At 42.1% G+C, this 12,465-nt stretch overlaps 1 protein-coding gene across 1 annotated transcript in view; it reads left to right on the top strand.

Annotated features, from left to right (window-relative positions):
• Positions 1 to 12,465, top strand: part of KIAA1244 (KIAA1244 ortholog) — an 87,887-nt gene that overhangs the window by 61,388 nt on the left and 14,034 nt on the right. Inside the window, exons 18-25 of the mRNA XM_010132843.1 lie at positions 916 to 1,066; positions 1,664 to 1,978; positions 3,529 to 3,662; positions 5,084 to 5,229; positions 6,820 to 6,999; positions 8,691 to 8,835; positions 9,223 to 9,345; positions 11,447 to 11,550. Coding sequence (XP_010131145.1) covers positions 916 to 1,066; positions 1,664 to 1,978; positions 3,529 to 3,662; positions 5,084 to 5,229; positions 6,820 to 6,999; positions 8,691 to 8,835; positions 9,223 to 9,345; positions 11,447 to 11,550 — 1,298 coding nt within the window. The remainder of the gene's footprint in view (positions 1 to 915; positions 1,067 to 1,663; positions 1,979 to 3,528; positions 3,663 to 5,083; positions 5,230 to 6,819; positions 7,000 to 8,690; positions 8,836 to 9,222; positions 9,346 to 11,446; positions 11,551 to 12,465) is intronic.

Raw genomic sequence — 12,465 nt, forward strand, 5'->3', positions numbered from 1 at the left:
GAATTAAAGAAAAAAAATCTTGTATTTATACACGTAAAAAGTTCTGCATCTCTATATCACTACTTAAAACCCAGTGGAAGTCACTAAACTCAGCTGTTGTTTCCAAGGGCTGTTTGGAGAAGCACATAAAATGTGTCTGATGACATCTGATTTCTGATAGCAAGAAGCTCGTAACAAACCAGCGTTGCACAAATGACCTTGCTTGACACTTCAAACAAAAAGCGAATAGGCCTGAGCACAAACCAGCTTTTGACTGCTCTGCTAGACTTGACTGAAACGCGTTGGCCAGACTACGCTGAAGCAAAGAGGAAGCAGTAGTGGTGGCCAGAGGCCAACAGATCTGTTCCATGAAAGCTTGCAAAGCTTCACAATTTGTTTCCATTCCAATGCAGCATGAAAACTAAGCTTTTCAGAGGTTCTTAGGAAAAAGAATGAGGTCCAAATGCTTGTGTTCAGATCAGGATTAGTTTTGCTTTGACAGGAATATCCATTAACAAGAGCTCTTTGATGAATCTTCTGTATGGAAATAGATAGGAAATCTGCAAACTTTTTTTTTCTGTAGCAAAGAAGATTATGGTAATAAATAAATATGCAGCCAGCCAGCTCCAAAGAGAAACATGTAGTATCACCGACAGTCTGCATCCATGGGCAACAAGATGTGAATTTGGGGGTGGAGGGTCTCAATCTGGCATTGATTTTTTTCATGCATATATGATCAATCAAAAAGAATTTTAATTTTAAAACTGGCTTATGTTTATTAGGAAGAAATGGAGTTCTCTGATTTGTTTTTTGTCTAAACTCCATGTTCCTTTATAGCTTTCAAATTGTTTACTTTTGCTATCACCCTATGTACAAACCAGTGTTTGTTTAAAAGCTGGAGAAGCTAATTTTTTTAAATTATTTTTTGTGCTGCAGTGAAACAGAAGGTGGAGCAGAAACTGGAGCAGATGGGGAAAGTGCAGGGTGTCTGCCTGCACACTGCTCATGTTTTGTGTATGGATGCAGTCCTTAACGTGGGCCTGGAGATGGGAAGCCACAATCAGGACTGTTGGCCTCATGTGTTCAGGTACTCACCATCTTTCCCATAAGAAACAGAATTTATACCATGTTGCCTGAAAGCAACAGACTGAGGAAAAGGACACATCCTTTAGGAGTATTCTGTATAAACAGTGTCAGCGCAAATTAACTGTCACTATCTGTAAGAGAAAAGACCATGCTGGGTTCCACCTCTGTGCAGAGTCAAAATCAACACTTAGAAACTTCAAAGGTAACAGAAGACCGTGGCAGACCCAGGAATCTAACAGGGTTTTCACTGAACTGTTTGCTATCTAGGCACAGGAGAAGCCAAAGGATGTAGGACGACAGGTTATCTGAGTAGTCTGAGAGTTAGAGATCGTCTGTTTACAGTTTGAGGAAGATATCCTGTGCCTCTTATCTGGTTCAGATGTAAAATCAGTGCCTGCAAACTGCCAGTGTTTCTGTGTAAGCTGGCTTCTCACAGTGACAGGCTGTGAGGCAGCCAAGAGCCTTACTTGCACTGTCCTTCTGGCTCACCTCTGGAGATCAGAGACCCAAGCATTTCTTTAGTGAGTCTGGTGATTAGAGGGGGGAGAAGTTGTTTCAAGGGTTTAATTCAACTTTTGCTTCTCCTGTTTGTTTTCAGGGTGTGTGAGTACATCAGCACACTGGAGCACAGCCACTTCAGTGATGGTGCTTCCCAGCCCTCCCTTACCATCACCCAGTCACAGCAGGCACCTGGAGGGCTGCACCCAGACTCTGAGCCTAGGGAGTCTCCCCAGGCAGTGACCCCTGAGCAGGAGACCACCCTCAGCAGCAATCCTGTCATTCAGCCAGTTTCTATTCAGGAGCTCATCAAGGAGAGCAGTAAGGGCAGACCTTTTGACTTCCGTGGAGGCAGCCTGCTATGTGGGACCAGTGCTGCCAAGGCTGTTCTCACGCTCTCCACACAAGCTGACAGGTAAAAGCAGCGCTGTCGGGGACCAGAATCCTTGTTCTCAAAACAGAAACAAAATGGACTTTTTTGTGGAGCAGTGGGTCCTGATCTTTGTCCATTGCAGCCACTTGCTTCAGCGGAGTTTCCCAAGAGAGCTGTGTGTACATTTCAACTAGCAGTTCCTAAAAGACGTGGTTTTCTGCAGCTCTGCAGTACCTGCCTTGTCGGTACTGGGCTGAGTATGTCTGTGCACAACAGTGAATATGCCAGATAAATCCAATGCGTCCTGAGGGTGTTGGATTTATTATTTGTGTGTAAATTAATCTGTTGTATTCATTAAAGCAGACAAAGTAAGAGGGTGTTGTGGCCTGACAGGAAGGGACTGAGTGACAAGACCAGCGTCGGTTAGAAAACAGCTGCGTCTGGCAGGACTGTGTGGACAGCTTGTCAGCCTGCCCCAGCCTCTCTGGAGGAGGAAGGGCCACCAAACATGGTTGCAGAACGGCTAGATCAAACGTGCCTACAACACAGTCTGCAGACTAATACGTCACAGGCTTTTTTTGCTTTTCTTTCGGCAGGCTAGAGCTGAAAATTTCCTGGGTTTTCATGCTTCTAATAACCTTTTTTCTCCAACTGACATTTTACGTTCTTTATCTCTGCCTATAGAAGGGGGCTATTTGTAAATTCAGAGGAAAAGGTAATGGATACTGACACTGCTTCTAGGAGTTAGACTCTGTGCATGGAAAGGACCTTATGTTTAGGAAGCTCACAGTACAACTTGAGTCTGAGGTTTAGAGGTCAGCAGTACTGTAATTTTAATGATGCAGGTTTGATTTCCACACTTTTACTTCAGTGCGGAGGTTATTACAGCTTGATCCCCAGTTCCTAGGACTACAGAGAACTTTTCATGAGAAGCAATGTCAGAATATTGTATTTGTGACAGCTTGTGGCTGCAACATGTGAGATTTCTCTGTGGAACCTACCTCCTATGTAAGCATGTTTACTGGTTTAAGAGCAGAGATTTTAAGAGCTCTTTTCAGCTGAAAATACCAATATAAACAGTTTTGTTTATATTCCAAAACAGCAATTCAGGTACAGCAACTTTTGGTCTAAGGCTTGGGTTAATTTGTTTTTCATGTAAGGGGCTGTAACTTCAGATGTAGCAAACTGGTGTAACTAAAGTCAGAGAAGCTACGACAATCTGTGTTGTGAAGACTGGGCATATTCTCACTGTTTTTTTGATTACTGGTTCATGAACTGCTATAGCTTTAAGATACAGTAATGCAGAAGTACTGATTCCTTGAAAAAGTGAATTTGTGGTTTACTACCACGGTTGAATCTTGGAAGGATTCTGGTTGGTCCTGCAGCACCCTACTTTTCACCCTCCAATTAACAGAGCTTCTGGATCAAAGTCTTTCTGTAGCACTGTATAAATGCAAAAGCCCTCAATAACCAAATGTGTCACCAAAGGCAACACGTAGCATCCACGTACAGATAAGGATTTTCCTCTCACATACACATTTAAGTCTGCATCTTATTAATTTTTGAGTTAGATTCTGTTCTTTTACTCACAGGCTCTTTGAAGATGCTGCTGACAAGTTAAACTTGATGGCATTGGCAGGCTTCCTCTACCAGCTCAAGAAGGCTTCTCAGGCCCAGCTTTTCCATTCAGTCACAGACACAGTTGATTACTGCCTTGCAATGCCAGGTAAATTGCCTGAGGATCCATAGCTCTGTTTCATAGACAACTGTACCCCTACAGTGCTTTGTATTCTTACAGTTTTAAGTTTTCCAGTTGAAATTTCAAGGTATAGATAAAACACAGTATTTAGTCTAATAAGATCTTTCTGTAGGAGCAATTCAAAGTCTTTAGAAAAGGTTGAGTGCTTTTTTTAAGACACGGACCACATCCACACCTGCTGTGAAACACTTCAGAAGACATTCATTTGATTCTTGGACTTTGGGGGTGTTAATTATCCACAGGTATTTAATCATAGCTCCATTTTGGAGCCGATCCAGTAGGGAAACTCGGGTGAACATAGACTTAAGACTGTGGATTGAGGTTAGACATTCGACAGTGGGATAACCTCAGGAGTGTTCAGAAAATGGGTGATAGCAAACAAAGCACCCAACTGAAGAATGTTAAGTAAAGCAGTGGGGTTTGTCCTGCTAGCTCTTCTTCTAGCAGAGTGGAGCATGTATCTTATAGTGCAAAGCCTGTAAATTGTTGTTTCCATCAATGTCTCAAATAGAGCAGAAGGATTTGACCCAAAGGAAGATATTTCACTTCAATTCGTACTGTTCCTGTAATCAGTTCCCCCTCTTCCTGAACTGTTACTTGTCATTTTCTCAATGTGACACTTCAATTTTCAAGCTCTTGCTTATCTCCAGGCCTCAACGTTCATCACTTTATTTTTAATAAACAGTGATCCTCTTATCATGGATATAGTAGTCAATCAACAGTAGTTAGTAACAATTACAATTACGGTAGAGCAATTAATTGCATTTTTTAATATATGTAAGTGGTATGCCCCTCTTTAATTAGAGATTAAAGCACCAGTGTATTTTAAATGAGAAAATGAAGTGTTTTGTTCAAAGAGCAACAAAAGATTAATCCCTTTCAATAGGAAATAATGAGTATTACTGGCTGGGGAACAGAAAAGAATTTGCTCACATTCTCTGCTTCATATCCTTTGCTTGATAAGTAATACAAAAGGACAAACCAAAACTAAATTAATTTGCAGTTTATATTCTTTCCTGTAGATGTCACCAAAGGCTTTTGCAACAACTATTTTGGGTCTTGATATCAATTGTTTAGCTCCTTGCTTAACTTTTCTGCACTTTTTTCTCCAAACCTTAGTCTTTAAAATTTTGGCCAAAAAAAAAAATCACGTAAAATAAAGTATGTTTGAAAGTGTGTTTAATTCTTAAGACTTGGGTTCATCTCCTGCTCTTTTACCTACACATGCATATGCTGTGTTTTACATCAATTTTTTTCTTCTTCCTTTTTCTCCACCACTGACTTACATCAGGTTGGAAATTCTTAGTATTAAATTCCAATGTAGACATCTAGAGATGGAGGTGATGCTGTTGCTTAGCTTCCACTTATTTTCTTATACTTTCTTGTAGGTGAAGTAAAATCTACCCAGGACAGGAGAAGTGCACTTCACTTGTTCCGACTTGGTGATGCCATGCTCAGAATTGTAAGGAGTAAATCTCGCCCATTGCTCCACCTCATGCGCTGCTGGAGCCTGGTGGCACCTCACCTCGTAGAGGTACGAGTCGGGGAGAACAGGGAATGTGTGCAAGAGATGGAAAAGCTGAAAAAGCTGGAGAAGGCCTGATAGCTCTTAAAATGCGATTCTGCCCTAAACATTGTCAGATCTGGTTACACTCTTGTTGGGGTGTTGTATAGACTGTGTCATATTTTGTGATACTGCTTCTGAGGAGTGCACTTCTAAATAACTGAAATGGGCAGGTTCAGAGGCAGTGTGTTGGATCTTTGCAATATGATACTGCCTGTGTGTCTGTGGTGAAAAATTTGAAACCACCCGAAGAGGTTACAGGTAACTCCTCCACCTACCTATTTTCCCAGTCAAGGTCTGCATCCTTGCATGTCTTCCCATAAAAGGATGCAGGCTTTCTTTTCCTACATAAAGCCAGTTCAGCTGGGAAGATGGTGGTGGTTTTCCCTTTCCTTTTCCTTCTCTGTGAACCCTGGACGGTGGCATGCCAATGGCAGCTGCATAATGGATTTCAGTCATAACAAATGACCTTTTTTCAGACAAACTTTGAGTCTTACCTGGTGAAATACTGGTGTCTTGACCTCTCAGAGCTATTTGATTTGTATCATTGGTATGAATAAATGTGCAGTCCGTCCTTTCTCTCTGTGGGTGAGGTGTGTGGTGTCATCTGCCCAGGTCTACTGGGAGCATGCTTACCTGGAGTTTTAAGATGAGCTGCTCAGTAAGTTGCCATAACACTCCATTTTATTGACTCAAGAAAATGTGTGGACTGTCTTACAACAGAGTTCAGACATGGGGAGTCTCAGTAGAATCCCTCTAAGTGAAGCAGAAATAGCAGAGAATAGTTTTGTTAAAATTATGCTTAAACAGCCCTTTATCTTGAAAAGGCAAGTGAGACACTAGTTTGAATAACAGCCTGAGACCACTTCAGAATTTTTCATGTTTTGAGAACTTCCAACTCTTTTAAGATTCCAAGACAGTTTAAACTCAAGTGCCTTCTATGTTTTTAGAATGCAGGGCTGGTCAGTCTTTTTGGCTGACTTCAGTGCATGTGAGGGCATTACTGGAATTGAGCAACATCAGGGAAAGGATAGAATTTAGTATAACCCACATAGTTGCTCAAAACAGTAACTTTTTATCCATATTCACTGATGATTAATTTTTAATAGCTTTTCCAAAGGCGATGAGAACCCTCTCCCCTTACCTTCCATAAATAGCCAAATAAAAAGTGACATTTGGTCACGCATAGATAGGTATGGTGAATATATGCAGAAACTACCTTTTTGAAGGGAAAAATCGTCACACAGTAGAAACAAAAGTCAACATTTCACAAAAGTTGTGTTCTATGGGGTTTATTATTTAATTTATTTTTAGCTCTACTTTTTTTGAATTGTCAGCAAACCTTCATGCATCTGTGGGACACCAAGCAGCTCAGAGTCTCAGTCATCTGTTTCCATGGCAGTACTCTCCCATTTTCATTGCAGTGGGGTCCCTGGTCACGTTAGTGATGAAGCTGTTTTAGGGTTCAGCAACATGAAGAAGTGCTTACCTCCCTTAGAAGTGTCTCATTAAAAGCAAATTTTTTGCTTGGACAAACTAATACTTCTCCTTTCCCTGCAGGCTGCCTGTCATAAGGAGAGACATGTGTCTCGGAAGGCTGTCTCCTTCATCCATGACATCCTCACTGAAGTGCTGATGGACTGGAATGAGCCTTCTCATTTTCACTTTAATGAGGCACTTTTTCGTCCCTTTGAGCGTATCATGCAGCTAGAGCTGTGTGATGAGGATGTCCAAGACCAGGCAAGTTAGGGTGTCTGTATCTGGCCTACCATGCCCATAAGAAGGATGGTCTACAGCGTGGACTTGGTCCACTTGAGAGTGCTTCCCAGATTCCATTCAAATGGTGCCCCTTAGTCATCATCAGGAGGGCTTTGCCTATCTGTCAAATGTTAGGGCTGGGCTGGCCACTAGGCAAGTGACAGATGCTCTCTATTAACTCTCTGCCTTCCTAAAGGGGAAGAGAAAGGGAATAAGGGAGAGAGACTTACGGATTGGAGAAGAAAACTGAAACTGCTTTAATGAAAATAATAACAATAAAATGAAATACTGAACCCAGCTCCCCTCATGGCAACCACATCACCACTGGTGCTGAGGAGTAGGCACTGAAAAAGTCCCAGACTGGACTCAGTGGCAGGCAGGAACCGCATTCAGGAGCTGGATTCTGGAGCTGGATTCAGCAATGCACAGATTGGAATTGAAGGCAGAACAGAGCCCTCCTCAGACACTGGCCACTGAAGAAGAGAGCTTGACCCTTGTGATCCCTCAGCTTTATATCAATACAAGGTCTATGTGACAGAACACCTTGTTGGTCAGTATAGGGTCACCTGTCCTGTCCGCTCCTCCCCGCAGGTGCAGCCTCTCACTTACTGCACCCCCACCATGGTACAGAGGGTTTAGCAGAGACCTTGGTCTGCACTGGAGCCATTATAAGCAAGAGCCTTTCTGCATCCCGGTCCCTGGTGGTAACTGTGAACATCAAGTGTTGTCACTTCTGGAAGCTGACACTGTCTGCAGAAATATGCCGTTAACTTCAGAAAGTGCCATGAGTTAAAAGAGACTGAGCTGGGAAGTGAAATCACTGGACAGAAAGAGTTCTGCTCTAACTCAAACCAGGACACTGCCTAAGCCAGTGTTGTGGTAGAGCACAGAGACAGTACACCTGGCTTTAAAGCAATTACATAAAACTTTTCTGTTACCCTCCAGGACTCCTGTTCTTGGCAGGCCCCGGCCGCCCTGTGCCCGCGTCTGCAATGTCTGGAGGTAGAGCAGCGACTCTTTCACGGGCACCCCCTTGCCGTGGGGAAGGAGCTTGCATGCCCTTGTGAGGTTGAGAGCTGTGCTGGTGGTGGCATGTGCCTCTGGTGGGGTCTCCCAGGCCAGACAGGTCTCAGCTGAAGGGTCAGACACAGTGTGTCCATGGGCAGGATGGGCTCACTAGCCTTCGGGCAACCATCCTAGGAGAAGGACAACTCTGACTCCAAACCCGGGCAGATGGAGCTCGTTTAGCCTTGTAAGGCATCCGTCATCTAAGAGAAGGATACTCTAACCAAACCTATGACCTGAGGACTTTGCTGTCCCTGTCCAAGCTCACTAGGCCCTGGCAGATGAACCTCAGGTGTAAAGAGTGGAGCCAGTTCTGTGCATGCTGTGCCTCACCTAAAAAACCCACCGCACACGCCCAAAGGGTGCACTCATCACTTGCAGTGAGCGTGGGAAAAGCCCTCCCCAGATCTTCGTTCGCGAAGCCAAGCCATGATGATGATGATGAAAACTTACCTGTTATCTAAAGTAATAATAATAAATAAGTCTAAACTGACACAGTGAAATGTAGAAATGTGTTTAAAGCCATCCTCCTTCTTTCTGAAGGACCATTGATGTGTCAGTTCTGATTTTTAGTTTTATTCTTTTAACCTCTTCTACACTGTCTTCAGGTGGTCACCTCTATAGGCGAGTTGGTGGAAATGTGTTCTACCCAAATCCAGTCGGGATGGAGACCCCTGTTCAGTGCCCTGGAAACAGTGCACAGCAGCAGCAAGTCAGAGGTTAAAGAGTACCTTGTAGGAGACTATTCTATGGGTAAGGATTTACTGCGCTGGCTGTTTTGTATGTGCTTTTGTTTCCCTGTCTGATTCCTCGGAGACACAATAGCTAACTCAATATATTTAATACCCTACTTGAGCAGGGGCATTTGGCAGTGACACTGCAATACTCGAGGACTGTACTGAAGTGTCTGGTTTGTTAATTGGGGTGTGAGGGAAAGCAGAGGTGTTGTTCTGACCTTTTGTCCTCTGGCAGATGAGTAGGGAAGGGTGACATGAGTTGCCTCAGGAGCAGGACAAGGTTTTACTTCTAAGATCATTTTAGTCTCTGCCCAGAATAGGAGAGATATTAAATTGTTAAACTGTTGAAAAACTGTTGGAAAATCACCTCTGTGGGGAAGTTCTCATCTTATTTATTCTGCAGGGAAACGCCAGGCTCCGGTGTTTGATGTCTTTGAAGCATTTCTAAACACAGACAGCATCCAGGTCTTTGCCAATGCCGCCACCAGTTATATTATGTGCCTTATGAAGTTTGTCAAAGGACTGGGTAAATATTTTTAGTTTCCTTTTAACCTATTAAGTCATGATATGTCAGACCTGATCCTGCAGAAAGGATAATTCAATTACGTAACACGTAGTATGGTTTGGACGAAAGAGGCGGTAAAGAAATTGAGTCCAGGATGCTTTAAAAAAAATAAGACCAAGGAATTATTTCATAAAAAGTTTTAATGTTATCAATTTTTCAAGATGTTATAGCAGCAAAAGTGCATCTCACTATTAAATGTCATTTGATCTTTATTTGCATCAGGACTTGCTTATAGTCATTTAAATAATAAAATGACCCAAACCAGAACGTTGCAGAAATGGCGTGGCATTGTGCAGTGACAACGTGGATTGTCTGCACCTGAACAGGGTGTGTTTTACATTCAGCAGTTAAAGCCACATGGCTCCTTTCCACCCTCACCTCCCTCAGCAGCAGTAGTTTGGCATATGCAGTGCTGTAAACACACTGAACCCTCAGTGAGATCACGAGCATTGCAACTATAACAACACAGGTTTTTTTGTTGTGTTACTGAGGGCAACGGAGATGAAGGTGACCTTGCGGAGTAATTGTGGTGCTCCACCAAATTTCAGAACAAGGGCAAATGGTATGGGGTCATTCTGCCCCCATGTTCATCTTCCCTGGCTTGCCATGACTGTTAGAATTTGACGCTTTTCATTGAACTGCGGCAATGATTTTTTTTTCCCTTATGTAAATTACAAAATGCCTAATGATTGTTAAAATGGGGTGCGTTTTTTCCGTGCATACAGAAGTATCTAGGTCTGTAAGTGACTCCCTTTGATTTAAATGAAGCACCTAACTGCAGCAGATCTCATCTTATTACGCTGTTTCACCATTACAGGGGAAGAATTCAGCTTGTGACAACAGACCAAAACTATGATTATTACTAGTAAACAAACAGAAACAAACTTCTATGTCCAGTACCAGTAGAGGGAACTCATGCTTCTTCTGGAGAACTTACTTAAAAGCCTGTCTAATATTTCTTTAGGTTTCTTACTTTCATGAGATAAGTTTGTCCCCTTTATGGCTACATGTCAAAAAACAAGATCTTGTTTTGTATTAAAGGTACAAGGACTATGGGATTCAAACTTCTCTGGCTGACTTTGCTGATTTCAATAGTAGACAAGAATTCAAAATATATTATGCAGGGAATAGTTAAGGGCATAGAAAAAGTAAATGTAGTGAAAGGACAATAAAGTAGGATTTAATAAAAGGATTACATATTTATCTTGTGATTTTTTATGAGAGGAAAAGCCTTTAAGGCAATGAAGTGTTAATGTATGTAAGAATTTAGTAAAGCATTTGGCTAAACTGGGAAAATGGTTATGAGCCAAGTATTCTAGGGTGGGCAAGAATGTTGGCTGAGAGGGGAGGAAAACAGACTGTGCAGACAGAGAAAATGCGGGAGTGAGTGGAGTTATCCAGGAGGGAGCTCTGCAGCAGGATGGCTTGGAACTGATCTGCTTATACGCTTGGTGGAGCTGACCTAAACATAGGAGTCTGCTGGTGCCCCAGTGTTAGTAATACCTGTGACATTGAGACACTAGAGCCTGAGGCTATCATACAGTTGAAACTGTGAGACCTTGACACCTGAATTAGAGAGCAGAAGGAAATATTGCAGCACACAATAGAAAATGGGGTATTTAAGGAGAAAATAAACTAACAGGAAGAACTCGAGGTACAAGAATTTCCCAGGGCACTGGAGTGCAAATAAATAGAAGAAGAGGAGTGCATTAATTGAACAAAGGGTGAATATGAGCAAGTAATTCATACACCCATGGAAAAAAGTGGAGTCAGTATGACAGGTGACTATAAGGTGTGATTATAAGAACTTCCAAAGGCTATATTAAAGACTTATTGAATAGGTGTGTATTTATTACAGTGTTTATTCATATAAAAGTCCATGTATAAACTGACCAATATTACTGTATTGTTTGTATGAGAATCATCTGGTTGTCATCTAATAAGATCAAACAAAGGATGTTTTCTGGATTCTATTCAGACATTAGGGCATGAAAATGGCAAAGTAATGCTGTGTTTGTTTCTCTTCTTCTGTCCTTCCCAATGCTGCCCTTCCTATCCCCAGGGGAAGTAGATTGTAAAGAGATGGGTGACTGTGTGCCAGGATCAGGATCTGCATCTACAGACTTGTGCCTTCCCGCGCTTGATTACCTCAGGAGATGTTCTCAGGTATGATGATAATCTTATACAGGTACTAACTGGGCCTGGGAAACAGTTCTAACCTGTGGGCCAATGTTAGGTGGTTTGCATGTGATAAGTCCAGTGGTAATAACCTGCACTGCCAGAGAACGGCAATCTGAACACCTTTTAGGCCAGCTAATGGTGGGGAAGCTGAGGAGAATAAAACACTCAGACCCAAGGAACGTGTAGGAAAATATGAGTGTTCAAAACCTAGTAGTAACATACTCAAAGCTACACTCATTCTGAGTTAAATAGTAAACACTCCTGCAAGTGAAGGAGGAAAAAAAAAACCCCAACACGGACAATTCTCAGATCTTAAGAAGAACAACAGGTTACACCTCTAAAAAGCAGAAGCTTATCTGTACCATGAAAACATATCTGAAGCTCAAGGCAAATCTGTAACAATTAGGGTGCTGGCATGTTTCCTGTAATCTCCTTGTAGATAGCACAGATTATTATCCGAATGGTTTTTGTCTGATTTTATAACATTGACTGTATTTCTGTAGTACCTGCAGATCTTTTTGTTGGTCCCAGGCAATGTTTTTTCTGGTTACAATACAAATATATGACAAAGGCTTTTAATGTAGCTGAAAGGACTTAATATCTAAATTCTGAGATAATGGGTGGGTTCAGTACACAGACTGAGAAGGAGAGAATAAGGGAGCTCAGAACAATAAACACCAGACATATCGGACTGTACTTGTTCACCTAAAAATATTTAGCAAATATGTATGTGTATATCTAATGACACATTTTATCAATACACTGTATATCACATCGCTCTTCCTCATCCTTACAAACCTCAGCCCACAATAAGACAGAAATATTTGCCCCTTTTCTAAAAGCAGCAGCTGTTTTTATCTTGTTATACCTTTAACTTGTCAGGAGAAGAAGAGCAGGAAT

The sequence above is a fragment of the Buceros rhinoceros genome, unplaced genomic scaffold (assembly GCF_000710305.1).
Source record: "Buceros rhinoceros silvestris isolate BGI_N320 unplaced genomic scaffold, ASM71030v1 scaffold7773, whole genome shotgun sequence".
NCBI lineage: Eukaryota > Metazoa > Chordata > Aves > Bucerotiformes > Bucerotidae > Buceros > Buceros rhinoceros.